This window comes from Bipolaris victoriae (assembly GCF_000527765.1).
Source record: "Bipolaris victoriae FI3 unplaced genomic scaffold scaffold_158, whole genome shotgun sequence".
NCBI classification, from domain to species: Eukaryota; Fungi; Ascomycota; class Dothideomycetes; order Pleosporales; family Pleosporaceae; genus Bipolaris; species Bipolaris victoriae.
The window spans coordinates 25,953-53,362 of record NW_014575234.1 but is presented as its reverse complement, the minus strand read 5'-3'; the positions used below and the strand labels follow the sequence as shown (position 1 = coordinate 53,362).

General features: G+C 51.4%; 10 protein-coding genes across 10 annotated transcripts; 9 read left to right on the top strand and 1 right to left on the bottom strand.

Annotated features, from left to right (window-relative positions):
• Window positions 1-449: 449 nt before the first annotated feature.
• On the top strand, window positions 450-3,524 carry COCVIDRAFT_114064 (hypothetical protein; the record flags this gene model as incomplete). Its single annotated transcript, XM_014695508.1, has 3 exons — window positions 450-651; window positions 704-1,171; window positions 1,222-3,524. 3 exons carry the CDS (start codon window positions 450-452, stop codon window positions 3,522-3,524), a joined length of 2,973 nt encoding a protein of 990 aa, XP_014550994.1.
• A 6,806-nt stretch (window positions 3,525-10,330) lies between these two features.
• On the top strand, window positions 10,331-10,915 carry COCVIDRAFT_31407 (hypothetical protein; the record flags this gene model as incomplete). Its single annotated transcript, XM_014695507.1, has 1 exon — window positions 10,331-10,915. The coding sequence occupies one exon, from the start codon at window positions 10,331-10,333 to the stop codon at window positions 10,913-10,915; it is 585 nt and encodes a 194-aa protein (XP_014550993.1).
• A 1,319-nt stretch (window positions 10,916-12,234) lies between these two features.
• On the top strand, window positions 12,235-12,411 carry COCVIDRAFT_114033 (hypothetical protein; the record flags this gene model as incomplete). The annotated part of the gene is made up of 1 exon (XM_014695506.1): window positions 12,235-12,411. The coding sequence occupies one exon, from the start codon at window positions 12,235-12,237 to the stop codon at window positions 12,409-12,411; it is 177 nt and encodes a 58-aa protein (XP_014550992.1).
• A 579-nt stretch (window positions 12,412-12,990) lies between these two features.
• On the top strand, window positions 12,991-13,555 carry COCVIDRAFT_31406 (hypothetical protein; the record flags this gene model as incomplete). The annotated part of the gene is made up of 2 exons (XM_014695505.1): window positions 12,991-13,006; window positions 13,101-13,555. 2 exons carry the CDS (start codon window positions 12,991-12,993, stop codon window positions 13,553-13,555), a joined length of 471 nt encoding a protein of 156 aa, XP_014550991.1.
• Window positions 13,556-14,306: 751 nt separating this feature from the next.
• Window positions 14,307-15,191, top strand: COCVIDRAFT_114062 (hypothetical protein; the record flags this gene model as incomplete). The annotated part of the gene is made up of 2 exons (XM_014695504.1): window positions 14,307-14,421; window positions 14,509-15,191. The coding sequence occupies 2 exons, from the start codon at window positions 14,307-14,309 to the stop codon at window positions 15,189-15,191; spliced, it is 798 nt and encodes a 265-aa protein (XP_014550990.1).
• A 533-nt stretch (window positions 15,192-15,724) lies between these two features.
• COCVIDRAFT_46157 (hypothetical protein) lies at window positions 15,725-16,315 on the top strand (the record flags this gene model as incomplete). The annotated part of the gene is made up of 1 exon (XM_014695503.1): window positions 15,725-16,315. A coding segment is annotated over one exon (591 nt), but the record flags the coding sequence as incomplete, so codon positions are not given.
• Window positions 16,316-18,911: 2,596 nt separating this feature from the next.
• Window positions 18,912-20,700, top strand: COCVIDRAFT_42629 (hypothetical protein; the record flags this gene model as incomplete). Its single annotated transcript, XM_014695502.1, has 4 exons — window positions 18,912-19,000; window positions 19,057-19,140; window positions 19,202-19,364; window positions 19,414-20,700. The coding sequence occupies 4 exons, from the start codon at window positions 18,912-18,914 to the stop codon at window positions 20,698-20,700; spliced, it is 1,623 nt and encodes a 540-aa protein (XP_014550988.1).
• Window positions 20,701-22,362: 1,662 nt separating this feature from the next.
• On the bottom strand, window positions 22,363-24,613 carry COCVIDRAFT_31402 (hypothetical protein; the record flags this gene model as incomplete). Its single annotated transcript, XM_014695501.1, has 3 exons — window positions 22,363-22,605; window positions 22,707-23,151; window positions 23,250-24,613. The coding sequence occupies 3 exons, from the start codon at window positions 24,611-24,613 to the stop codon at window positions 22,363-22,365; spliced, it is 2,052 nt and encodes a 683-aa protein (XP_014550987.1).
• A 1,003-nt stretch (window positions 24,614-25,616) lies between these two features.
• On the top strand, window positions 25,617-26,120 carry COCVIDRAFT_114065 (hypothetical protein; the record flags this gene model as incomplete). Its single annotated transcript, XM_014695500.1, has 2 exons — window positions 25,617-25,820; window positions 25,968-26,120. The coding sequence occupies 2 exons, from the start codon at window positions 25,617-25,619 to the stop codon at window positions 26,118-26,120; spliced, it is 357 nt and encodes a 118-aa protein (XP_014550986.1).
• A 686-nt stretch (window positions 26,121-26,806) lies between these two features.
• COCVIDRAFT_20685 (hypothetical protein) lies at window positions 26,807-27,142 on the top strand (the record flags this gene model as incomplete). Its single annotated transcript, XM_014695487.1, has 1 exon — window positions 26,807-27,142. One exon carries the CDS (start codon window positions 26,807-26,809, stop codon window positions 27,140-27,142), a length of 336 nt encoding a protein of 111 aa, XP_014550973.1.
• Between the last annotated feature and the right edge of the window lie 268 nt (window positions 27,143-27,410).

Below are 27,410 nucleotides of genomic sequence, written 5' to 3'. Positions count from 1 at the left end.
GTCTGCTTGCGCTGCTCCTTGCGGACCTTGTCGATGGACTTGATCTTCTTGAGGTCGGCATCGGTGATGGTCTTTGCGCGCACGGCGCCTTCCCATGAGATGGGGCGGGCGCGGATGTTGTTCTGGATCGACGTCAGGTAGGTGGGCGGGTCCGGCGAAGACATGGTGGGCGTGCGGATGCAGCGGCGGGAGGGGTGGTGGGCGATGTGGAAGCTTGGAGGTTGGGTTGGGGAGCTTGTATCGATGTAGTAGCTCCTCTGCACCTAACGACTTGCATACGCGGGCCCACCAAGCTCCGTCATCTGGCGTGCACTCAGCTAGCTTGAGCAAGGGCCCACCGCTTGCCGGTCTTGGCATCAATCTTTCGCAGACTACTATTCACTCCCACGCCCACCACCACAACTACACCCACACTCGCAGCCACACGCCCTGGCTGCACTCAGTTACACATGGAGTACTTCAGTCTCAAGCGCTCCACGGCTGCCGAACATGGCCAATCAAATCTCTCCAGCAAGGTCTACGTGCGATCAACAAAAAGCGGCAAAGTCCAAAAAATTGTCAGAGAGCTCTATCTACGACAGGACATTCCCTGTTCATCGAACCTCTGCAGAGCATGTCTCGAAATTGCGCCCGCTGACTACTCCAAGAAGAGTTTGTTAACCATAGCACCTTTTCACGTGCAGTCCACACTAACCCATTTCAGCATCTCCTTTCGTCCTGTCCGACACACCAGCAGGATCAAAGCATTTTCCCAATGGCCAATATCTAGTTCCAGACACCAATGCCCTCCTCACGGGCATGGACCTGTTTGAAGTCGAAACTGCCTTTCATAATGTCATTGTGCTGCAAACCGTGCTCGAGGAGGTTAAGAACCGCTCGTTGCCGCTTTACCACCGCTTGATATCTCTGACTAAGAATGAGGGCAAGCGCTTCTACGTCTTTTTCAACGAGTTCAGGCAAGAGACAAATGTAGCCCGAGAGCCCGGCGAGACGATCAATGACCGCAATGACCGGGCAGTGCGCAAAGCTGTTCAATGGTACAACCAGCACATCACCGACGCTGTCAAAGCACAAAGCAAGACGCAGACTCGCATCCCCACCGTCGTCATGATTACTGATGACAGGGACAATCTGCGCAAAGCCAAAAGCGAGGATGTGCCTGGTCTGACATGTGAGTCTCTGGCGCAATCATGGTTGCACAACACTAACCTTCATGTCTAGTATCCGACTTTGTCTCCGGCTTGGAAAACTCTGATGAACTTCTCGACATGATTAGTGCTGCGCAAGAACAGCGCGAAGTCAGATCAAAAAAGGCAGAAGTCTTCTACTCGGAGCACTACTCCGTCTCAAAAATGATGACGGGGGTAAAAGCCGGAACTTTACACCAGGGGATCTTCAACGTTTCACCATACAACTACCTCGAAGGCTCTGTGCATGTACCTGCTTTCGACAAGTCACTCCTCATCTTAGGACGTGAAAACAGCAATCGTGCAGTCTCTGGTGATGTTGTCGTCGTCGAAGTACTGCCTCAAGATCAATGGAAAGCACCGTCTACAAAAATTATCGAAGAGGAGACAGTGAACAAGAACGACAACGCTGAGGCAGAAGAGGGGGAGAACGTTATTCCCGTGAGGGAGCGACGAGCATTACAAGAGGAGGTAAAACGGGTCCATGGTCAGAGCACAGAAGGACGGCCGCAGCCGACAGCACGGGTTGTGGGCATCATCAAGCGTAACTGGCGGCAATACGTGGGCCATATCGACCGCGACTCGGTCCGTTCTTCATCAAAATCAAGTAGACAGCAACAAACTGTCTTCCTCGTCCCTATGGACAAGCGCATACCCAAGATCCGTATACGAACACGGCAGGCTGGAGAGCTCCTTGGTCAGCGCGTTCTGGCAACCATCGACTCCTGGGAAAAAGATTCGCGGTATCCGGTTGGCCATTTTGTTCGATCACTTGGTGAACTTGAATCAAAGGGCGCAGAAACTGAGGCTTTACTACTCGAGTGGGACGTGCAATACAAGCCATTCCCCAAGACAGTCTTGGATTGTTTACCTGCGGAAGGCCACGACTGGAAAGTACCCGCTAACATGGATGATCCGGGTTGGAGAGGGCGCAAGGATCTTCGCGATCTTCTAGTCTGCTCTATCGATCCTGTCGGCTGTGTCGATATTGATGATGCTCTCCATGCCCACAAACTGCCAAACGGTAACTATCAGGTCGGTGTTCACATCGCCGATGTATCACACTTTGTCAAGCCGAATAACGCAATGGACAAAGAAGCCAGTCAGCGTGGAACGACGGTATATCTGGTCGATAAACGCATAGACATGCTTCCCATGCTTCTTGGAACAGATCTGTGCTCGTTGAAACCATACGTTGAGCGATACGCCTTCTCTGTGATTTGGGAAATGACAGAGGACGCTGATATTGTTGCTTCTCACTTCACAAAGTCCGTCATTCGCTCAAGGGAGGCTTTTAGCTACGAACAAGCTCAGATTCGAATAGATGACCAGTCACAAACCGACGACCTAACAAAGGGCATGCGGACGCTGCTCATGCTCTCGAAGAAGTTGAAGCAAAAGCGAATGGACGCAGGAGCACTGAACCTTTCCTCGCCAGAGGTCAAGGTCCGAACGGAATCCGAGACGTCAGACCCAGCAGACGTGCAGACCAAGAAGCATCTTGACACCAACTCGCTCGTAGAAGAGTTCATGTTGCTCGCCAACACAAGTGTCGCCGCGAAGAACTATGAGGCCTTTCCACAAACAGCTCTGTTGCGCCGTCACGCAGCCCCGCCTAAAACAAACTTTGAGGAGCTTGACAACCAGCTCAAGGTGAAGAAGGGAATGGAAATCAAGACGGACAGTTCCAAGGCTCTGGCCGACTCGCTCGACAAGTGTGTTGACCCTAACAACCCCTTCTTCAACACTCTAGTCAGAATCATGGCTACACGCTGCATGATGTCCGCGGAGTACTTTTGCGCAGGTACACAAGCATATCCAGAGTTTCGACATTACGGTCTGGCCAGCGAAATTTACACCCACTTCACATCTCCTATTCGTCGTTATGCTGATCTCGAAGCGCATCGTCAGCTTGCTGCTGCCATTGAATACGAGCAATTAGACGCCAGTTTGCAATCAAAAGCCAAACTCGAAGCCGTATGCAAAAACATCAATGTTCGTCACCGCAATGCCCAAATGGCTGGCCGAGCTTCGATCGAGTACTACGTCGGCCAGGCGCTCAAGGGCAAGGATATCAACGAGGAAGGGTTCATCATGAAGATTTTTTCCAATGGCTTTGTGGTGTTTGTGCCGCGCTTTGGTATTGAGAGCCTTATCCGCTTGAGGGATCTTGCGACTCCAGAGCCAGAGGCCGACTTCGATGCTGAAAACTATGTACTCAATATCAAGGGCGATGTCAAGAGGAGCGTTGAATTGTTTGAGAAGGTCACTGTCAGGATTACGGATGAGCTTGAAGAGAGCACTGGCAAGAGGAAGGTCAAGTTGAGTCTGGTCTGAGGATGAATAGAAGAAATACGGCGGTTATATTGCATTTGTTGTTTTATGAGGAACAAAAAAGATGAGTAGCTTTCTCTGTCATGTACTATACGTAAGATAGGTGGATTGAAGGCCCAATGTCTCATGCAAGCTTCTTCGTACCAGTTCCACCACAATGACATCTTCTGATGATGTCCATCCGATCTCCGATCCCGATCCCGCATGCCATTCTGGCAGAAGCTAGCCAGTACCGTACCAAACAATGGAATAAAAAGACAGCCAGCCACACGGTGTGTCATGCAGTAACCCCAAAGTGGACGTTGGACGTCGCCCAACGCCCGCATCCACCCAACTAATGCACACGTGGAGAACGGGCACCACCGCCACAAATCCCCAAATTCTCCAAGACCCCAAAACTAGTATGTAGCACCAAGACCAACGCAAGCGAGAGATAATGTCACCCCCGCCACATTTCTGCTGAGCGAGCTGGCTACCATACGAACAAGAGAAACCCCCCACTTAGTGCGGCCCCCATACCGTAGTGAAAGCCACACCAAACCCGCGACTCGCGATAGTTCAACGCACCAAGGCGAAGAGGGTGTGCTGCACGCCTATCTCGCTACTACTGGTATCCATCCTCCAGCTTGCCCCTCCCACCGGACTCGCCGACAAACTTTGGACCAGCGACCGTTTGAAATTTGCCACTTTCGTTTTTCCCTTTGCTCTAGGATGTCTCTCTTTCGCTTCGATTTACCGTTGTAGACAGCCCTGTGAGGCAACATGCAAGCGCAAGTCGTAAGTGTCTTCCATAGCGAAAACGACAAAAAAACATCGTACGATGCCATCACATTACCCACTTGTTTTTCTCATCACACTTTCTCATAGCTGTGGACGTATAGTAATTGTTTTTTGTTTTTTTGTTTGTTGGGGAGTTGTTGTGACTGGGTATATACGCGTACCACGCATTATACCACCATGACCACTGTCACTATCGTCACTGTGACTGTGATCAGCCAACCATCCGACTAACCGACCGACGGATTGGGTGGCCGGACTAAATGGTATACCGTGGTATATAATAAAGTATATACGTAAGAAGAAGAAAAATAAAATAAAAGTGTAGGGGTAAAAGCGCTTAGGGGAAGAATGGCGCCATAATACTTACAACAGAGATATTTGAGAAAGCAATAATGGGGGGAGGGGTACAACCAAGAGATGGGCCGTGATCACCCCGGGAGACGGGCCGAGAGTGGGATTTCGTGAGTTTGGGGGAAGGGAACACGTGAGGGGTGGGAAGGGGGAAGGAAGGGACCGAAGTTGTGCCGTTTGGGGGGAATGGGATGGATGTGTAGTATAGGTTGTGTGACTTTGTGCGCTGCTTGGATGGAAACGTGTGAAGAGGTTTACTTAGATGTCGCGATATAGACCGAGTTGCTCCCGTTTTTTTTTGATGCACTTCGGCACAGTTTCTATGCCGGCTGTTTATTTTGTCGCGTATACATGACATTTTGTAGATGTGTGACTTGGGATGTTGTTGCTTGGTTCCAGGATGTAATCTGTGAACCTTGTTCCATGTTGCTTTGTTCCCTTGCCATCCGGGTACTTGCAAACGAAAAGAGACAGACAGAAAAAATCGATATAGTTATTATTAGGCGGGGGTCATTCGACTACTGGTCCCGTGGGACGTTCAGAACGAACATGTATGAGGATCAAGCCGGAAAGAGGAAACACGAAGTGGGCGCTTGGGGGAGCGGTGGACTCGGGTCACCAAGTGCTCCTCCTCCTTCCGCTGCTGGGGAGGGAGGGGGAGGGGGCAAAGCGACAAATACTACGTTGTGCTAAGTAAGACACCTTGTTTGTGGGGATGGGAAAGTTGCGATACGGACAGGCGAGGGGAGAGTTTCGGGCAACAGAGTTTCAGCGGAAACCGAGTCGTTCGCGGACTGATAATACTCCGGTTCTTGGTACCGAATCATTGGGTTTGAGGGGCTGAGAAGGAGAGTGGGGATGACGTTTGATGATGGAGCCTGAGAGAGATGGCTTGTTTTTGACATTGCGACAACCAGGATAAGAAAAATAAACGTTCCTGCCTACCTACATGGCTAGTTGCCGAAATTGAGACTCTTTCGCCGCAAGAACGCCATATGAATGGCAATCTAGGGCATACGATGAAAATGACGATATTGATGGGAGTCAGTTTGGAAACGCGGTAATTCCCGCAGCTTACCGCACCGCAGATACTTGATCAGGCCGTGGCATATAGTCAGATCTCTCCGTTCTCTTGTGAAAGCGGGTGGGAAATAAGTACTAATCGACGGGCGGTCGCGCCTAAGGCTGCTATTCGGTACCTGCCTTGGTGCGGCGCCATAGTAGCGTGAAAGTTTAAAACACCCTTTTGCACCCGAGCGAACGATGTCTGAAATGTTACCAGTGCGGGTGGCTGTGTGGCTGAGAAATGACAAATGTTTCCCGCCATGTTTCCTTGTCGGGACGATTGCGCGCGTCGGTCTTCACAGCGGAATACGAGGTCGGATGAGGGAGGAGTGTTGGGTGCGGGATATGCGCAGACATGTGAGCGGCAAGATACATGGGTACATTGTGAAGGGAAGGCAAGTATGCCTACTCTTGCTACTATCGGCAGTCGGGTATTTCTGAGAGTGCGCAATCCTGTATTGGTTGCTTGTTTCGACAAGCGCTTTGGTTGCGGGGTTCAGAAACAAATGCCTCTGTTGTTTCCTATCGTCGTCAAAGGATGCACATGTGAAGGCCATGTCCCTGATACCTAGTATTGTGTGGGTAGCCAATCATCTCAGGTGCACTTCTGTAGCGCAAAGATAGGAGCCATTATTCTCAAATCATCGACTCTCCCGCTTCCTCTCCGCGATCTGATCTCCCTGATACATAGCATACGGTCCGACGCTAATCGTCGGGAGTGAAGCAGGATCGTTGGGTGCTGTATACAAACTGTACCAACAAGCTGACCAAATATAGTTTTATTGAAACGGCTTCTTCTTCCGTGCATATGTAGAAGCTGCGCTCTATTCACCTACATACATTTATCCTATGTAGACATCACCGAGCGCGTATGCACAAGACAAAAAGCGCTCAATATGCCGCATGCAGCGATGCCGCGCCCCCACCCCTCACAAGTCATTCCGAAAAGACTCGCGGCGCGGGATGCCTTCCAAGACCCCTCCAATATATGTCTGCGTCACGAGTAAATACATATGGGTCTATGGAGCAAGTCTCGCGGTCATGACTGTCGGCAAGCGAGATATGGGAAATGGAGAAACGTTTCTTTTCTTTTGACTCGCCAACCGCCGGCAGCGAGTTCCAACGACTCGCGGGGCCAAAGTTGCGCACAAGTTACCGGGTCTGCAGCGAGAATGGATGTATTGGAAACAAGTCACAGGGAGCACGTGCAAGCAGGCGCCACCGTTCATGATATGCGAACGATTTGTGGGTTGGTCCATTTGACTTATCGAGAATGCGCCCTGTCCCGAGAGCGGGCACTCGCCATTTCGTGTGCCATTGCCGAACATGCCGTCTCATGACGTTTTTTTTTTGCAACATGGGCGTGGGAAAGTTTTCGCCGCTATCGAAAAGGGACATGGGCTGTAATATGGATGTTGCATAGCGGGAGGGATCCGAGTCCAGGGTGCCTGTACGGCCGTTGAAGCAATGTCGGTTGAGGAGCGGTATCATCATGGGTATTGTTATTATAATGTGCAAGATGACCCGGAATCGCAGTGTTCCGGCGGCGGTTCCAGGAAGATGGTCATGTTGGATATATTGTCGTGGACATGGACGTGTGCAGCAGGTGATGAGACGAGTCGGATCGGTGTCACGGGTGCACAACCTCATCTCGTTTGAGGGACGGTGGGTAGATTGTCATCTCCAAGCGTCATGGCGGATGGAGCGTCTGTGGTGTGTCGGTGCCAGAGCCCAAGCAAGGATAGGGCAGAGAAGGCGAGAAGGCTGTGACTGCAATAGTCAGAAGTCGAGTCACGATGATGGTCGTGGAGCGGTGCTGTGTGTAGGGCTAAGCTTTGGAGGAGAGAACGATGGGGACGGCGAGGCTGTGATTGGCCGGCGCGGGAAATGGTTCGACGCAGGGTTCTTTGCGAAGCCGAGAGTCTTGGCACCTTCTGCTTTTGTTCCACCAATGGCCCCATCACGGCCGCCGTGTTTTCTCCACACTACACGCTCTCCCTCACGCAAAACACAAAACACAAACATACGCTCGATTCCAGTGCGATGGCCTGGTCACAACCTTGCTGTCAAGTCCACCCGAAAATCTCCTCGCCCTGAGCTAACGCCTGAAATCCGGGGCGCTGGCGTCGCACGCTTGCCTGGCGGCGATCCAGATCCACATGCAAAATTGGCATTTAGCCGGCAGAACGACAGCGCCATGTTCCATCTCCGACTAGACTAAGTAGAGTACCATCTACTTACTCTTGTTGTATCATGAATTGGTATTTCGGTCAGGCTCGGCATCAGCGGCAAAGGCGCCTGTACCAATCCGGCCTTGTCCAGGTACCCCTGACCCAAACCTGTCGTGGCTGTCCTTCCACTGTATTGGAAAAAAATCGTGGCTTCCACTGCGATCAGTCTTTGCACAACTGCCGGACATGCTATGTGTGTGTCTTTAAGGGCAGGAATAGACTAAAGTGCACTTGCAGTTTGCCACTTGACAAACTGTATCTGAGTTGCAAATGATGCTCGTTCGGCTATACTTAGTCTGCAGTGATAGGACGTCTCATTTCGGTTGTGGTGCAAATGTGAAGATCATCATGACGGAGTTTAGAGTCGGTCCGGCTCTCTCCAGCGCTGTAAATCCTTTGGTAATACGGGTCTAAGTCCAGAGGTTTGAGATACACGGCTTGGTCATGGCCATGCCGAACTCTATGGTGGAGGTGGCCTGAAGCTCCTGAAGACGGATTACAAACGGTGCATACAGCTCTTACGCAGTAGATCAGCCACCAGAGGCCTGGAAATGAAACCATCAGCCAAAGCGACCGGCCATGGCAAGGGTCGGAGGTTTTTTTGCTCTGGACAGATGCAGCTAATTGTTTGGACAGGTCCATTGGGGCAGTCCAGATGATGCACTACCCTCTGGACTAGTACTGGGCGATGGCGTTAGTGTACTACACAGCAGTGCAAGCCCCAGGTCGTCCCGGCTTCATGTTACTGCATCGCCCATGCAGCGCAACACAAGGCAACGCAACGTTGAGCTCGTCTTTCCAGGGTACAATGGCAGATTTGACATGTTTCATCTGAGGTCCGGTGAAGCATGCCGAGTAGGATTGGTGGTGCAGGAAATGGGGGCCTCGGACGAAGCTTCAGGATCATTAAGCAATCTCTGACCTGGCAAGCTGACGACCAAGCGACCGTTCGTGCTATGGAACATGTCGGCGCACCTGGGCTATATCGAGCATAGCAGCCAGGAAGTGTGGGTGACGGGTCAGGAACACTCAGCTCCTAGGCTATAGCTCGCCGGCGATAAGGACCAGGTCGTCTTCGTCTTGCGCCTGCACCTGCGACTACTGCGCCTCAACCTGTTTTCTTCCTGGCCCAGCTCATCTCCTTCTGCGCGCCCCGGGTACTTGTGTGCGGGCGAACGCCTGCCCTCAGAATCTGGACGCGCCCTGCCCCACTGGCGAGCCCAGCTCAGGACAAAGAGACGCTGGGGCCCTTTCAAGGAAGCTATCGCGGGACGCACCTAAAGTCCGTTACGGCATTGGCCAGTGCCTGCGAGGGAGCGATGCTGCTTCGAGTTTGGCGAGAGCTGTGTAGATCGACGTCTCTGTCAGTGCCTGCGTGCAAGCGAAGTGTCCGACCAGCACCCACACACCCTCCCACTCCAGTCAACTATCTGCCCCGCCCTCCAAACCATGCAAGTGGGTACTGCGGATAGGAGCTGAGTGAACGGCTCGCACCCATCTACTGTCCTGTTCGTACATACACGCGCATGCACGCACGCATGCACGCAGCGCAAGCATCTACGCAAACTGGGGGGGGGGGGGGGGGCGTCTCCGACATCAAAGCCACGAGTATCACTTCAGTGAGGCTGAAGTCGTCTTCTGTCCTTGGATTCGTTGTATATCTAGCATGCGTTGTCAAAAGGCCACGGTCTTGCTGACCCCAACAACGCCACACTCGCCCATTCCGTGGCTCTGACACTGCACCCACTGGACGGGAGCAGCAGGCCCCTTGCAGTAGAGACGGTGCAATTGCCTATCCCGGTACTTGCGCCATCGCTGACGGCGGGACCAGATTCCAAGCTTGTCGATATTAGTCCCTCATGGATGTCCTCTTAGTGCACACCTCACCGATATTTCCAAGGCCGTCTGCCCTACTGACAAACTTCGCTGCCCACCACTAGCCGCTCTCTTGTACCTTGCATGTTGCCTCAAGCCAAGCCAGCCTGCTCGCTATAACCCGCAACACTCCTCTCTCTCGGTGCGCCGCTTAGCAAGACCGTTCTTTGTCTTGCCTTGTTTCGTCCCGCTAGTTGCGTGCCATCTTGCCACGGCGTTGTGGAGCGAGGGTACACGCATGACCTTGGTGTCCGCCCGTCTTACCCCCCTCCACCTGTCCCGCACTACTTTATCCGTATCGCCCTTCCGGGTTCATATCAAACAGAAGTGGACTCTTTCGTCTACCGCTGTCGTTTCGTCGACCGCCCCCATCAACAATTGCATCCGCGTCAACCGCAGCCAGCATGATCATCATCCGATAGACGTCACTCCTTCACATATTCAACTCGGCTTCTCATTCACGACACCCCTACTGACTGTCTACACTTCCACATCGACACCGCCATCATGGAGCAGGAAACCAAAATCTACATCATCATTGGTGCAGTCGCAGGCTCGCTCGTCGTGTGTGCCCTTACCCTTGCCATTCTTTGTGTGTGGACAAGATCCCGCAGGAAGATGCGAGGCTTCTCATTACGAGCAGTCACACCACTGGACGATGCTGAATTCGAATCATGGCGACGACCCAGCCAATACAACCAACGGCTGGATGAGTATGGCATCCGACCATCAAACCGAGTTATCTTGCGAGACCGTGTATCGCCCAGGACCCCATCTTTCTTCGAGAAGGAGCTCAGCACATACGACTTTCCGCCAAGGACACCATCATTGACAGACGCTGTCTCAATCAAATCACCCACAAGCTCAATACAGAAGCCGGAGCGAGCACGAAGAAAGTCCAGTGTTGCTTCATCACTCGCTGATCGACCACCAACCCCATACTCTCCTTGTTCACCCAGTGGAGAGTTCAACCGTGGATCGGTATCTTCCCGTCGGTCGCAGCCTCTGATACATTACCCGTCTGTATCTGAGGCCTCTGCATTCCGCTTCAATTTCGAGGCTGAGCAGAAACGCAATGGAAACTGGATATAATTTCCACTCCTTGACTCCTATACTTCTTGTAATCATCTTTACCAACCTTTCGTCACGAGCGGCCGTCTGCATGAGCTGCTGTCGTTCCAGTACAACCCCAGCCGGGTGGTACATTGGCTCGACAGCTGCGTGCGTTACCATGCACTGTGTTCCGCTACACCACTTTGGAAACTATCACCAAACCGGATACAACACCATTTACCTTCGCGACATTCACTTCGCATACATATATTTTACGACCACATATGATTTTTACCCTTGGAGTTTGGCGGCGCTTTGTGATTATGATACCAGACCTTTGCGTCATCTACATGGGCCTAGAGCCTCTTTTTCTTTTGTTCGAGGACAGCTCGCCGGCCAATTGCCGAAGCACGCATTAGGCGTGGAAGGGAGGATAGCGTTGTAGGATAGGCAAACATGTATCTGAGTATCAGGTAGACAGCTGGGTTAACCAGCGAGAGACTAATTTCTCTCAACATCAGATAGGAATAACAATTCACACACACATTTACCATCATGTCGGTCTTCTCACAACCATTATCATTCGATTGCGTGACACTACTATTCACTACCACTTAATCCCCTCTCTTTGAATACCCACCAGACGGACGAGCATCTCGGCTCCACCCGCGGTTGACAAGGAACCCACAACAAGCAACCCGTCTCAGAAAAAAAAACCCCTTGGCTCCAAAGTGACGCCACCCCGTGTTGCGTGCCGATTTTCCAACCCACAATCTCCGTGCCTTCTACACACACCGCCAGTTTGCCACAATCGTCCTTCTTACCTTCTTTCGGCACTCATGCACCAGGTACTTCCCTGGATAAACCCTTCCTCCACTTTTTTCCTTCTGCAACATCCACATCTAGAATGTGATTTTCTTTTCTCATTCGCTTTCTTCGCCCCGCTTTTTTCTACGCTCTTTTCTCCGCAAGCTAAAACCTTTAACTTGGCTAATTTCATTGGGGAGGGGGGGGGGAGAAATGGGTAGGAGCCAAGACCATGGGAATGTCATTACAAAATAGTAGATCCGGTCTTCGGCCCGCGATGTACAGCCGCAAAAGTCGCCAGTTTTCTTATTTCCTTCTTTTTTTCTCGGAATTTAAGATTAAAAAGAAAGATCAGGGAGTTTCATTTTGGGGGAAAACACGATGATGGTACGAGGTGGGGATAGTTTATTTTTTGGGCGGGTAGAAAGTGGAGGTGGATTGAGAAAGCGGGATGGACATGACCCGGAGTAGTGTGCTACTGGGTTGTGAACATAAAGTGGTTTGCATAGTAGTGTATGTACATACGGATGACTGAAGCCGGTCGAGTGTACATGGGATTTTCTTGGTGTGAGTGGGGGGTCTCGGGTAGATCAGGTCTCATCATTTTTTTTCTCCTATCATATGTTCCTTTTTTCCATGACTTCTTCCGTACTACTTACCCTTTGATCAAGGGTTATTATCTGCACACAACTTTTTTTTGGTTGGACAGGGGTGCGTGGGGTGATTAGGCTGCTTGCCGTTTTGGCCTCGTTTGTCGAGTTGTGCATAACGTTTTTTTCTGCAACGCCAAAAACGGTTGCGTTGAAGCGCAGCAATATGACGTGCAGCTGTATCAATCACTTGCGTGTTGCGTGGGTCGCGGCTACTTTGAGTCAAGAGCGGGATGTAACAAAGTTGCTTGTTGAGGAGCGGGACAAATACACGTGAAAAAAGGGTTCGAGACTAGACCGGACGTGGAAGAGAAACAACGTGGACAGTTTGTCACCGCCGCGAAACACACGCGAAAGGGGAATATTCTCGTCCATTTTGAAACTTGATGTTTTTGTTTTGCATGTAGCCCTGCTGAAACCCCTAGATCTTGACGTTTCCGCGGTCGTACTAGCACGTAGCTTTGTTTGTTTTCTGGAAGGGTAGAAAGGATCACTGTGTTCCAACACTTCCCTTTCACAACTTTACTACTTACTGCGCTTGCGCTTTTGCGATCCCCGCAAAACAACAAACACACAACGCGTCTCCCTCATCGCGTCCCGCACACGACTCGCCACTTTACTCTGTAAGAGAGCAAAACGAAGCGCAAACAGCCCAATATGGATTTCGTACAAGGTAAGTTTGCAACCACCACTTTAAACAGTGCATATACTCGCGCGCACGCATGCATGCGCCACAGCAACACCTATATCTAACAGAATCAAAACAGACTACGCCGCTCTCCTCCCCCGCCTCCTCCCTCCCTCTTTCGCCGACCCCGCCCTCCACATCATAACCACCTTTCTGGGCCTCTCCCGCACCCTCTCCACGCACCTCTCACCCCTCCTCAACAAACTCATCACACAACCGGATGTCGCCTCCATCGTCGCCCTACTCTTCATCTTCTTCATTTCGCTCAAGATCCTCGATATGATGTACCGCGCCGTCGTCTTCTGGATCAACCTCGCCTTCCGCCTCGCCTTCTGGGGCGGCATCTTGGTCGTCGGTTTGTGGGTGTGGAATCGCGGGCCAGAAGGGTTCGTGGACGATGTGAGTGGGTTGATCGAGTACTGGATGGGAGAATATGAGAGGTATAGTGGGGAGGTCAAGATGTTTCAGCAGCAGAAGGAGGATCAGATTAGGTTTAAGGCAGGACAGCAGCAGAAGAGGAAGGGATGGCGGTAAGGTGGGGATTTTGAGCAAAATATGAAAACGTTGGCAGGTTGCGTGTGTTTTTTCTGGAATACCATTGGTTTGGATCTCCCGAGAAAGAGATTCATGTGTTTGGCGCAAAGATTGGGTTTGGTTATGTGCTTCTTATGGCGCAGGGGATGTTTGTGCAAAGATATGGTTATGGTGATGAGGCGGATATCAGGATACTGCGGCATATGGCTGGCTGGATGTATCTCTTAGGACACGGTGACGGCTTTTGTGTAAGCCTCAGATCAACGAATAATGATATTGATGCAGTATGTTCTGGTATTGTACGGGCATTTTGACTGATTGAGCACTGGTCTCAGTGGCCTCTCAAATCACAGTACCCTATTGAACAGTACAAAATGATTGGTTGCTACTCTGGAAGAAGTGATAAAGACGAGCTATTTTTTACACTCATTGGTGACAGCTTGAATAAGAAAGCGATAGTCACTAGAGTTGCGGAGATGGTCACACAGTGTGTTCGTTAAACAAACAATCCATTTCCAGTTTCACTCTCACCTCTGTATCCGCTAGCATTTTTTGATATCTTACGTTTCACTCTCACATCCCTTACGCAAGCGAAATGTTTCTGCGCACAGTCAGCATATATTCGTCTGCCTTGAGCGCTCTATCCTCTTTACCCTCTTCTTCAACAAACTACCTTAACCAATCTATATAAGCCTTTACCCTCTTCTTCGACAAACCACTTCAACATTTACACATAAGGTTGTCCGACAATATGCAAGCATTTAAAAAGAACGAAGGTGACACCGAAAACAACATGGAGTTGTTTGCACCGCACATACCGCCGGAGGTGCTGCAAATGGTGTTTCATGAGCTGGATTTCTTCGATCGTAAGTCGCTTGTGTGGATTCTTGCTGCTTGTACTATTCGGTTAGGTTCCGAGAAGTACCATGTATGTGTGCTGACTTTGGATCTAGTCCTACATTGTCAGCAAGTCTGCAAGACCTGGTGTGCGTGCCTTCCAGGCAACGACCCGAAGCTTCGTGACAAGCTGTTCGTGAACCGTACCATGACACAGAATTCCCAAGATGATGGCGAAGACAAGGAGAAAAATGGACACCGTGAAGTCTCCCATACTTTGCTTCTGGGTTTCGATTTAAAGGCCAGAGAGTGTGGAGTAGGATCGAGAAGTTACTTGATCACATCCCCAACCGTCATCTTTCCGGGGTATGCCTCCCTTGGGTCCCGTATCAACAACGCTTCAGAAGCTATTACAGTCCATCCTGTGGTCAAGAAACTGCACGAATACCTTCACATCATCTTCGGCTCCTTGTTTGAAGATGATGATGATAAGCAGCAGTGGCATCAAAAATACTACACACGCAACGACCTGATGGATGCGATTGAAGCGGCCGAGCAGACAGCCAAAGAGAAAAATGAGTCATGGAAGGACATGCTAGTATGTGTTCCGCCTCTTTCGGGGATCAGATTTGGAATCAGAATTGAAGTACACCTCAGACGAAGTGGAGGCTCTTTCGTCAAGGCCACTGAACGCTATGTGCGCCACGGTGAGATCTATACCGAGAACAAAAGTGGCATAACCCTAGGTCAGGTCATTGATGTCATTCACGAACACCTAGAAATTTGGGCAACAACATGAAGCCCCCCTACCATCTGGGTCGGCTATCTACACACTGGGCTTGTCGGACAGATTACGTAGAAGTATTGGTTGAGAAAATCTACGAGAGGACTGGGTTACGTAGCTCTGGACTGCGATTAGTCCATAGTTCTGAGGACGTGGATAAGTATGGAGATGTACGGTAAAATGGATGGAGGGATGGCGAGAGATTGAAGGAGAATGGCAGCTCGACAACCCCAGATATGTGGATTTCGTTAGTTGCAATTGAAGGATGTCACAAATTAACAGAACTCAAAGCTTTCCACAAACAATCAACACATAACATCAGGGTGCAAAAGATGTCGAAGTTCAAGAGAAGAGCTACCATGTCCCCCGCAGCCAAGTGAGCCAATGACGTCGCAAAGCCCCCGCAAACCTCCACCAACACCTCCGCTACGTCGCGTCCCCCAACCAAACAACGACAACCGCAACGGCAGTCGCACCTACACCAACACACGTCAAAGTCTGCGACCATGGCAACTACATCCTCCTACCCCCCGCCCGTACCCAACCCCACGTCTTCCTCCACACCCTCCAACACAGCCTTTACCTTCCCACCCCACTACTCCTTCCCCCCCTTCTTCACCCTCCAACCTGTGGCCAGCACCCGCAGCTCGCAACTCGCCTCGTGGTCCACGCTCATCCAATCCTACTGCCGACACCACCGCATCTTCACCCTCTCGCTCATCGACGCGCTGTCCACACCCTTGTTCACAAACGCCACTCTCCGCCGCAGCCTCTCCCTCCGCGACGCAAAAGCAATCCTCACATACATGGCTTCGCCTGAGGGGGGCAACCGGGCGGAATTCATAACGGCGGGCACAAAGAAAGGCAGTAAAGTGGAGGAAGGAGAAGGAGGCAAAGTGTGGGTGTACTGGCGTAGACCGGAGGAGTGGGCGACGGCGATTGAGGAGTGGGTGGAGAGGACGGGGCAGAAGGGGACGGTACTAACGCTTTATGAGATTGTGGAGGGGGATGCGGTGGGCAAGGAGGAGTTTGCGGGGATGGATATGGAGTTGTTGCAGAAGAGTCTGGGGGTTTGTGTTAAGAGGGGGAAGGCGCAGGTGTTTGGGAGTGGGGGGGAGGGAGAGGGTGTGAAGTTTTTCTGAAGGAGAATCGGGGCTTTTTTGGGGGGGGGAGGAGGAAGGGGTGGTAAGAGAAGCGTGGAAATGATACCCAAATGAATAGATTTGCATATTGTGTTTGGAGATGGTTCTTTTTGTTGGATGAGTGGGTGGATGGGTTTGCAAGACGGAGGGATCTTGCTCATCATGATTGCACAAATGCCCTTTTTTATTCTGTGTTTTTTTTCCACCAACCAACATGTTCCTGTACACTATAGATTCGAACAAGTCACACCTTCTAAATCAATCCTCGGAAGATGATCTCAACTCTGAAACCCTCGACGCGGCATCAAGCTATGAGCGACAGAAACACAGTTGTAAGTACATTGCCAGCCGAAAAAAAGAAGACACCTATCTAGATACCAATCCATCGGTATAATTGCTTACCTACGTACGCCGGGGCATAAAGATAACGTCACTGAGGCATCCCTGCAGCGTAGTTCTTACACAAAACAAGCTATCGTATAGGCGTCAACTTTAGCAAAGGCGGACAGGAGGGCTTTGAAGGTAGTGTATGCCAAGACTTGGCTGTATGGGAGCATGATGGCCTAGTGAGACGATAGTGTGCGGGGATGCAAGAACGGGCAGCGGCATAGATGCGAAGAACTGTTTTTCTTTTTTCATGAACGAGAGATGACCGTTGGATTTAGGGGTGGAGATGTGTAGTTCGCATTGATGGCGCATCTCAACTTGGCGCGTTCAAACAGACATTGTCGGAAGAGACGCAGAACGGTGAAAAGAGAGCGTTGTTTGTTGCTCAGCAATGACAAAGCAGAGGGCTGTGTATGTCAGTCTAGATGTCTGCTGGGATCATGGTAGTGCTGGGGAGTGTAGATCTTAGGTGGGCGTGTGGATGACCAGACCGGAGGATGTACTATTCGACCGGCTACTTCAGACAGAGTAGGTTCGGCTTGGCGGTTCGAAAAAGCGGAAGATGGGAGCGGTTGTGTTTTTCCTTCTCGAGGCTAGACTAGCAGCTTGACGATTGTCTTGGAGATGGGGGTCTGCGACACTTTGTACGACAGAAGTGTCACTGGTCTGTGGTGTTGCTCTGGCCAATGGTTGGGAGGCCGTGACATGGGCGTACAATGATCATGTTGCTGCTGGCAAGCGTACCTCGTATACTTTTGTGACGTACATATATCGGTACTTGAGCGTGGGATACTTAAGTTTAGACTGTGGAGCAGAAAGCAAAAAAGAGAGATCGCCGCAACAAACAGTGGCATGGGAGCGGGCCGTCGGCTAGTGTGAAGTCGGAGCGCACGGGTCACGGAGTTAGCGCAACCTTGTGGCTGTGTGTGGTTGCTGGTTGTTGCAGGGACCGGGTTGGTTGGGTGGATGGATGGCTATGATAAGGCATTATGTGTGCGATGGGGACTACATGGATAATGACAAGGGAGGAAGGGAGAGGGCGAATAGAGAAGATGAAGGTTCGACAGTTGCATGGAAAGCCGTATCCAAGTACCAGGCAGGTACTGTATCTGGACGAGGGGTGGTAGCCGCGGGCAGTGAGTGCGGGGGGCGCTTTAAAGCTAAGCAGCAATGGCTCGACAGTAGATGCTCCGGCAGTGAGGGAGCGATGCTAGCCAGGCAGTTTTGGATTGCGGTTGCGCCGACCAAAAGGCGGCTGACGGTCGTTAGCTAGCGCCCTGTCGGGTAGAGCGGAGACGCAGATTACTGCAGGACAACGCACCACGGACAGCAGTGCATGTCTGCAGGGACGCGTGCGTGCAAGAGTCGTCGGTCAGGGCCCTGGGGCAGCAAGGCGAGCGAGCGAAATGAGGCATACCGGCGTAGATATAGGCAGAGCCGCCCGTGAGTATGTTCTTATAGGCAGATGAAGCAAAGGGCAGGCTATTTGTGGGTGTGGCTAGAGGGAGGATGAGACCGAAAAGCAGATTCGGGATAATTTTAGGCCAGGAACCTCATTTCCCGGTCCAGGGGCGGGCCAATCAGCGGCGAGCACGCGCGCTCAGTCCAGGCCGTGACCGTCGCAGGTCGCGCGTGTCGCAGCTTCCCCCAGTCGGTCGTGCCTTCCTTCTTCTCCCACGACTACGTGTGCGGCCCTCGCAGCTTCCCTACCCACTACGCTCATTTTTGCATGTTGCGAGCCCGGCCGCCCTGTCCCTTCTGCTAGGCCGCTCCACCGTCAATATACGTCGCGCCGTCGCTGTTTCCCCCCCATCCCCGATCCCTCTGCTCTGCTCTGCTCTGCTCTGCTCTGCCTTCACCGCCGTCTATTCCCCCCCAGGCACTGTCGCCAAACAACCACTAAACCGCCCGCTCAAGCAATCCACGGCCCCCAACCTCCATGCCGCGCATGGCCTAGTCACCTGCGCGTCTCCACGTCGATACTTTTGTTCTGCTCCGGTCCCGCTTCTGCAGCCTTGACTCCCTCGGCACAGACAGCCAGCCTTCACGCCTACGCCCACTGTTCCTTCTCAGCATGAACCCATGCCTGCCCTGCCATGATGCGAGCCATCCACCTGCTGCACGCCGCCAAAAGCAACTACGCATAGCCTCAAAAGCCCCCGCTGCCGCCCTCCTCGCTGTCCTTGCCGCCTCGCTCCCCTCGACAATGGCTCAAAGCTGCGTCTCGCTCGCAGGCTCAACTACCTGCCCGGCTTTTGCCTCGGCCTCGATCAACACCAACCTGACCGGCAACTTGTACGTTCAACAATTGTCCACACTGGCCCACCAGAAGCAATGCTAATGCCAAGCAGTCCCTTCCTTAAGTTTGTGTCAAACACCCAGTCCTTTGACGAAGGCCTGAGAAACTACATAGCGACCGGTTACGCCCAGCGACAGTCAGTTTAGCCCTACCATGAATGGCTTTTACTGCGCAACATGACTAACACCTATTGCCAGATACGAGGACATTCTCGGCTGTTCAAGAGTCAATCTTACTAGCACTACCAATCTGTATGCTCGCTTTACAACAACAGTCTTGTGCAATGCCATTGTCCAGTCTTCAAGGCAATCTTGTGGCCTCAGTGACCAAGCCGCGACACCGCTATGTGCTGACGCTTGCGTATGTAGATTGAACTGCCCAGCTGCACCACCATACTGACTATCTTTAGGCCGACTTTGCCATTAGCGAACAGGTGATAATATCAAGTCCGGACCTCTGTGGCACCCCTGGCAACAACGCAGTGCCCCAGATCCGCTCAGACTTTGCCCGTTGCTCCAATCCTGCAGACGCCCTTAGCACCAGTTGCATTGAAGCCGTGAAGAACGAGCCCGCAGAATGTGGTTTCCAGAACAACCTTGAAGGACTGTGCCTGTTTTGCGCTGGAAGCACCGCCAACTCGACCGATACCTGCTGTGTCAATGCCAATGTCGAATCCCGCTGCCAAAATGTTAATCTCCCTACCACCATTTCCATGCCTCCTGTCTTCCCAACTAGCACCTCGTCTGCTTCACCAACCTCCACAGCAGGTGGAGCATCCGGTGGACAGAACTCGAAACAGGGACTCTCGGGAGGTGCTATTGCTGGCATCGTTATTGGATCTCTTATTGGTGCCGCCCTGGTAATTGCCGCTGTCATCTTCTGTTGCATGCAGAGGCGCAGACAAAAGTATAGCCAGGCCGGTAGCGTTTTCAACACTCCCTCGCCATCGCGACACCACTCTTCCAAGGGCAATCCCGTGCCTCCCATGGCCTTTGGCGGTGACGCCAATCACTCTGCGACCATTCTCCCAGGCGCTCGTGTCCAACGCATGTCGGCCTTGGAGGATGCCACATCGTCAGTCAACAATAGCGATAGGGGCGGTCGTCTGACTGCGTACGGTGGCTCTCAACTCGGCGCTTACGATTCCCCAGAATCAATACGCGGTGCTCTAGCTGCAGGACTCCCAAAGCGCCAGGGTTCCTTGTCAAGTCACTCGGCTCTCGGCATGCACTCCTCGCCCCTTTCTGGCTCTGATCAGAGCCGCAGCTTGTCTAGCCCCGATGGTCTTACCTCCCAGTCCGAACAGCTCCAATTCTTCAAGGACTACTACTCTCAAGATGACATCCACCCCAACGATACTGTTGCCACTCTTTGGGCCTACCAGCCTCGCGCTGGTGACGAATTTGAGCTTGAAAGAGGTGACATGCTCAAGGTTGTTGGTATCTGGGATGACGGTTGGGCTACTGGCGTCAGGATATCTGAAACGGCCGAGCAATGGGAGGCACGAAAAGCCGAGCAACGCGACTCGGGCGTTAGTAGCGCAAGTGGAAGAATGCCGTTGGAAGACAGCGAGATCAAGGCCTTCCCCTTGGTCTGCGTCTGTTTGCCGCAGCACTGGCGAAAGACCATCGAGGGCGATAGCGCAATCATTGGAGGGCACCGGAGTCGAGGTGACCGAGGGCCTCCAAGCCCTTAGTGATGCTGTCTGTATCTGGTCTGCTAATATTTCCTAGCTTCGTCTACTCCGTGGCAGTCCCCGCCCTACGCGCGAATCTGCAAGGGCGAGAGCCGTGTCGTATCTGCGCCTCTACCTTCTGTGAAGCGACCGCCACTCGCAGGGACGCCGGATGTTCACTCCCCAGGCTCTAGCACGCTCATTGACCTTGTCCACAAACCGTAATGCCGCCACGATAATGTCTGTTCACGCGCTGTTTCTGTTCCACATTTCAACACATGACCCCGTGGTCCTCGGCACTCCTCACCCCGTCTCAGGGTCCCCCTCTTTGTTGCTTGCTTTTGGTGTCTTCGGAGCCTTTAGATCTACCAAGCTCCGCCACCCCTGCCACGGCCATATCCTCATCCTTTCTTCTTCTTTTCTTTTCTCTGATGATTCTCGCCAAGAGATGGAAGGAACCGCCTGTGCGTCTAGTGTCTAATTCGCTCTTTACTACGCAAAGCATCGTCCATTCTCGTAAATCACGCCACCCCAGCGCTTGCGGCCACCTCTCTCTCTCTCTTGGTCGGTTTTACGTTTCGCCTCTGCCGTTCTATACCCAATCGCATAACATCCATCCATGCATGCGATGAAAACCCTTATTTTTATTTCTGTTTCCACTCTTCTTCTTCACCTTCTTGGATGAGGAGGAGAGAGCTTTACCCGTTTGCGGAGAGAGGAGTGTAGAGTAATTCAAAGTGTTGGAAACTCAAAGTAATTTGTACATATGGCCTTTATTTTGGCCCTTTCTAGCGCTGCTCTAAGTATCGGAAGGGGGGAAGGGAAAGGGTGTTTATAATGTGTGTGTGTGTGTTTTTTTGATTCTGATATACATATATATCTATATCTGTGTTATCCCCCCACACCCCCCTCCCCGCTTGTATGGGATACGCTTTTTTTTCGGTGAAGACTTTTTGGGGGGAAGGTTCTTCTGTTTATATGGTTGAAGAGCGACTGGTGGTGCGTTGTTGTAAGCTGTTGGTGTTTTTGTTTTGATGTGAGCGAAGAAAAAGGAGTGAAGAGGCCAAAGGGGTGGGGGCTGGGATAGAAAGTATGCGTGTTGTGCAGATATTTGTCGGGTTGCTGCATTGCGGTCTGTCTTTGTTTTTGGGGATTAGTCGAGGCGCGGGCTGGGGGTCTATAGAAACTTTGGAAAACTTGAGAGACCTTGTTATCTTCGTTTTCGCTCTCTCTTTCCTTGATTTCCTCATTTTCCCAATCAGGCTTTTTCACACACACACACACACACACACACACTCTCTCTCTCTCTCTCTCTCTCTCTCTCTCTCTCTTTCTTTTTCTTTTTTTTCTCACAAAGTACGAATATACCCATGGGCATGGCGCATAAGGCAGAAGAATGTCTCAAATTCCCTTTTTATTCATTTATTCATCTACTCACGTGTACGTGTTCGTCATTGACGTGTTGTCGTCAGTTGTTCTTGTCTGTATCTCTCTCTCTCTCATCACCATTGACCCATCCTCGCGGATCCCAAATATCTGTATCGTCTGTATGCACCACAGCTTCGCCTTGCTGCTCACCAACTGGCGCATACAATGCTCCTGATCCCCCATCAACACCCGATTCATCCATTCAAACGGGGATATATCCTACTCATATCCTATATACAATAAATCTTTTACCACCTACCTAACAGTCCTGCCACCCTTTCTCCTTCCCGCCCGGCCTAGCCCACCATCCTCGTTCCTCTTATGCCAGTCGTCAATCTCGCGGCGCACGCTCTCGCGATATAATTTATACTCGTCGCTTGTCTCGATGAGCAGCTGCGGACAGTGACCCGAGCGGCGGAGATGGCGCTTCAGGTTCTCCCAGCGACAGTCGGGTTTGAAGGTGCAGTTTTCCTGTGGACAGCGGTAAGGGCGAAGTGTCTGGGTGAAAAATTAGTATTTCTGTTACTTTTTTTGGACTCGTGAGGAAAACATGTGTGATGCACTTCCACACAAGGTATTGTCAGAAAAAGTCAACTCACCTGATGCGTTCGCTCGTGTTTACTCAGATTGCTCGAGTCGGCGCAAGTAAACTCGCAGAAGCGACACTTGTGCGGCTTCTTGCCCTCGTGTAGAGCACTTATGTGTGTTTGCAATTGTGTATGTGTGGTTGTCGTGTATCCGCAGCGATCACACACATAGGGTCGTTCGCCGGTGTGTGTTCTCTCGTGGTTATCCTTGGCTTGGTTCGTGGCAAACGTCTTGTCACAACCATCATAGCTGCAGGCGTATGGGCGGTAACCAGCATGGCCAAGGAGGTGACGAGAAAGCTTGGAACGCTGCTTGAAGTCTTTGGTAGAGGCATCACAGCCTTCCCATTGGCAGAAGCAGTGCGCGCAGTTGTCCACGTGCATGGTCTTGATGTGCTTGTGGAGTGCTTCTGGTGTGTCAAAGAGCGCCAGGCAGAGCATTCCAGGGCCATGTTGCCTAAGCGACTGTTAGTATAAGTCGTGCTGTTGCAGAAGATGTCAAAGGGGTCCAGAGACTACGCGGCTGACATTGTGCAAAACCTGCAAACCACTCACCATTTACAAACACATGTCTGCCCATCTCCAGTAGCAGTTGTAGCAGCGCCAAGTACTGTACTTGAACCTGAAGAAATCGTAGTGTCTGGACGTAAGATATCGTTCTGAACAGCAGAAGCAAGAAAATCAAGCTTGTTCATAGTGCCAAACGAGCCTGCTGGTTGATAGACGTTTGGGAACGCGGAATCCGTCAGCATCCAAGAGTGGTCATTGAAGCCCATGATAGGGTCTCCAAGGCTGAAAGGGTTGGTGGTATGTATTGAGCTTCGGTCGACTGAGATGGGGCTAGTGGGCAGACTAGGATTGAACCCAAAATTCATAAAGTTGGTGGCTAGCCCGTTTCCCTGTGCGACTGATGCATCCCACAAATCCAACTGCAGTTGTGATGCAGATGGGGCGTCGCCACATGCTCGACGGGGGCCGTGGCAACACGAATTGTCAATGTGACAATGGTCCCCAGCAACATTGAGAAAACAGTGTGGTGAAAAGGCTGTCTTGCCAGGTGCTGGTGATTGTTCGGTGGTGAAGGCACTTTCTAGCGAGGTGTAGTTGCTGTGTGATAGTGCTGGTGTCGGGGCGCTCGACGTTGTTGTCGTGACGTCGTCGGCAGGGTGGTAGTCATGAGTTTGAGAGAAGCAAGGATAAGTCTCAAAGGAAGCAAGGCTACCTTGGTGGCTGTGGAGCCCTTCCTGAAAGTGACACGGCGCATCGTCGTAACAGTATATTGTACCAACCGGGGTAGGAGCGGTGTGAGCGAAGTGACATTCGTTGTTTGGGTCACCCAATGGACAAGGTGCGGCGTTACACTTCTGACAGAAGCACGGTTGGTCTGGAGAGGCGACCTTGGTACAGTCTGGGTCCACGCAGTTGTCGGTACAGTGCGCATTCTTCTGAGTGCATCGAGGGTCAAAGCAAGCGTCGTCTTGGGCGCAATCGTCGGCAGGACACGGTACTGAGCAATCTGAGTGAGAAGATGGTTCTAGATTGCACTCCTGGCAAAACTTCTCAAAAGAGTCGTCTGGGAAGGGGCAGTCTGGCTCGGTAGCCTGGTGTGACTCTGTGGTAGTAGGATGGTGGAATTCGCCAACCTTATCAGCTGAAGCCTTGCGTTTTGTCGGGCGCACATCGATTGCTTCTGGGCAGTTTTCAGGGCACCTATTGCAACACAGCTGGGGGTCAAGAGGGTACTCTTCTGAGCTCAGACCCGCTGTTTGAATGGATTTTGGGTCGTCATCTCGCAATTCATTGGCGTCCCGCTTTGTGCCTGCAACGATGGGGGAGGGAAACATGGGCTCTGAAGCCCGGAGGTAATCGTCGTCGCCAAAGGCTGAGTCGCGATCGCAATCTACACAGGCGTTAGTCATTATGGGCGGCGGCTGGTTCCTTTGTTTGAAGGGCAGAGTCGCAGGCGTATTTGTCGACAATATGGAAGTGTTACAAGGTAGGCCATCTCGGTACTCAAGTTGGACACTCGAATTTGCATGGTTGCGAGGATGGACATGTGAAAGGGGATTTTTGGATGACGTACGTGAGCGTGACCCCTTCATTAGGCAAGCCTCTCTCGACTTGTCTCTTCACTTAGTGAAGTTTTGGAGACTTGAGACGGACGTATAGCGCTCGAGGGAGAGGGAATGCATGAGGACTAGCGCCTCGCGAGAATGCCGCCCGCCTATCACGTGTAGTTTTGAGCTTTAGTTGTATCTGTCGTCATTGGCCGCTCTTTGGAAAATCGAAATGTCGCATCCGCTCTGTGCCTGCGCTGTTGTGTACCACATGACCTTGCTCTTTCTGAATACAATGGATACCCTGGTCCTTGCTAGATTGATTGCACACTGTTTCGCAGCCGTATGTGTGTGTGCGTCGCCATTCACATATTAGCCTTGCCACGCCTTGTGCCGCGACCGCCATGTCTTCGTTGCAGCGGACTGGGCATTCCGGATTAGTGTGTGTACTACGACTTTAGTGTACCCACTCACCTGCAATGCGACAACGACCTGCGACTGATGGCTGCGATGGGCATTGCTTATTTGCGGCGGTGCCGGAATGTGCCAGTGTTGGAGGCAGATGGACAAAAGAAAGGTACCATGACATGACTGGCGACCCTGGAAGACAGTTGCATAGCCGGGAATCCGAGAAACGGGTACTTGGCGCCAATCCCACGCGTCTGCGTCGTCAATCCAACTCATCTCCCCCGCGCGCCCATTGAGGCTGACATGTCAGCAACAACCCTCCTTGGACCCTTTGCTCAGTAGCACAGCCACATCTGATCCACGACGACTCTCCCCAACAACCCTCCTCCTTCTAGCTGCCTTCTAGCTACCTTCTGCCTCCCACCACCTAAACCGCACTACCATATCAACATTACACATGGGCAACCTCTGCGGTAAACAGTCCAAAGACAACTTCGACGGCCCCGGGCGCACACTCGGCTCTGCGCCTGCGCCCACAACACGCGCATCCGTCCCCAACAATGCCGCCGCCCCAAAACCAAAAGTCGGAGGCCCACCGCGCACATTAGGCGACAGCAATAAGCAAGACGATCCAAAAGCCGCCGCCGCCGCTGCAGCCGAGGTACGTTACAACATATCCCATGCAAAGATACGCGCGTCCACTGTAGCGAATGCTGGCATTGTACTAGCAATGGGAAAGCCATGCTTGCCTACAAACACGGCCCTATACCCACCAAACAGCCAAACCCAAATGCTAACCCATGCACAGGCCCGCGCAAACAAATCCACCCCCGGCGACCTCCAAAAGAAGCTCGACGCCCAGAAACGCCAAACAAACAACCAGACCCTCCAGCAAGCCGCAAATGAGAATCGTCTTGCGCGAGAAGCAGATCAAGCGACCGAGACGAGGAATTATAATTAATGAGACTGCTTGTGTTTTGCATGTTTGGCTGAGAGTAGTCAGGCTTAAATGTTGCAAAGCTGGGGTGAAGGGGTAAATAATTCAGTAAAAAAAAGGGAAAGAGAGAGGGAGGGAGAATGGTGTATACAGATATGTTATCGTATGTATATAAACATTTGGGCATGGATGGGTGAGATGGAGAAGGAGGAGTGGCGGTGGTGGTGGCGGAGGGAATACCCCCATTTATCCTTTTGACGATTTCATGACTTTAATATTTATACCACTTATCTTTTTCGATTTCTGACTAATTAAGGGAAGTGAATAAGTGAGTGTGAATGGACATGGTTGTTATATTTCTGTTACAGGTTTGTTGGCATTTTATGATGCTAAGAGGACAGAGGTCAAGTGAAAAGGAATGTAACTCAGCACCCTCACTTGGGATGATTTGCCAGAAGGAATATGCACCAGTTTGGCTCGTCCCCACACTCACCCATACTCACCACACCACCTTCACAACAATCAATCATGAGAGGGCCTATCTTTGTTATTGTATATTTCTTATTCCCATTGCAACTCACACACGTCATGTATCTCTACATCTATCTACTTGCCAAAACACACACACTCATGCCTTCCGTGCATAATCTAGAGAGGAGATGGTATAAATCCAAGGGTATTGTTACACAGCCCAACAGAGAAACACCATCATGTCTTTTACCGAAAAAGGAAACATCATGGCCATTATAAGAGAAATGAGAAATCCCCTTTGCCCGCCACAAATAGACATAAACCCAGTCCTGGGTAATATGAGAGAAATCCGATCAGCCAACCAGGTCCTTTTCGATTTTCCAATCCCGTCCCGTCGTGACACACACATGCACAAGGACGCCAGAGAGAAAACAAAAAAACCTAACCGACCCAACCCAGCTTCCCACCACCCCATTGCTGAATCGCAGGGATATCGTTTGACGCATTCAAAAAAAAAAGACAACAAAAAACAATCGACTCGAGAGAAAACATTGACAGGACCGAGAACCCAATAATTTAACGAAACGCCGTCGCTAAAAACTATAGAAGCGACATGCCAAAAAGTACGAGGTTATATAGTTAGCCCAGCCCCCAGTCGCCGGAGCGGAAAAAAAAGAAGCCGCTCAACAGTAACGTAGGAGAAGGGGCTGAGCCGAAAAATTCTTTTTTAGTTGGTTCGGCCGTCCAAGTAAATCAGGTTAGAAAAGGGTGTAGATGATTAAAACGCCATAAACGGCGATATAATCAAGGAGAAGAAGTGAAAAACAGGTATGTAACTGAGAG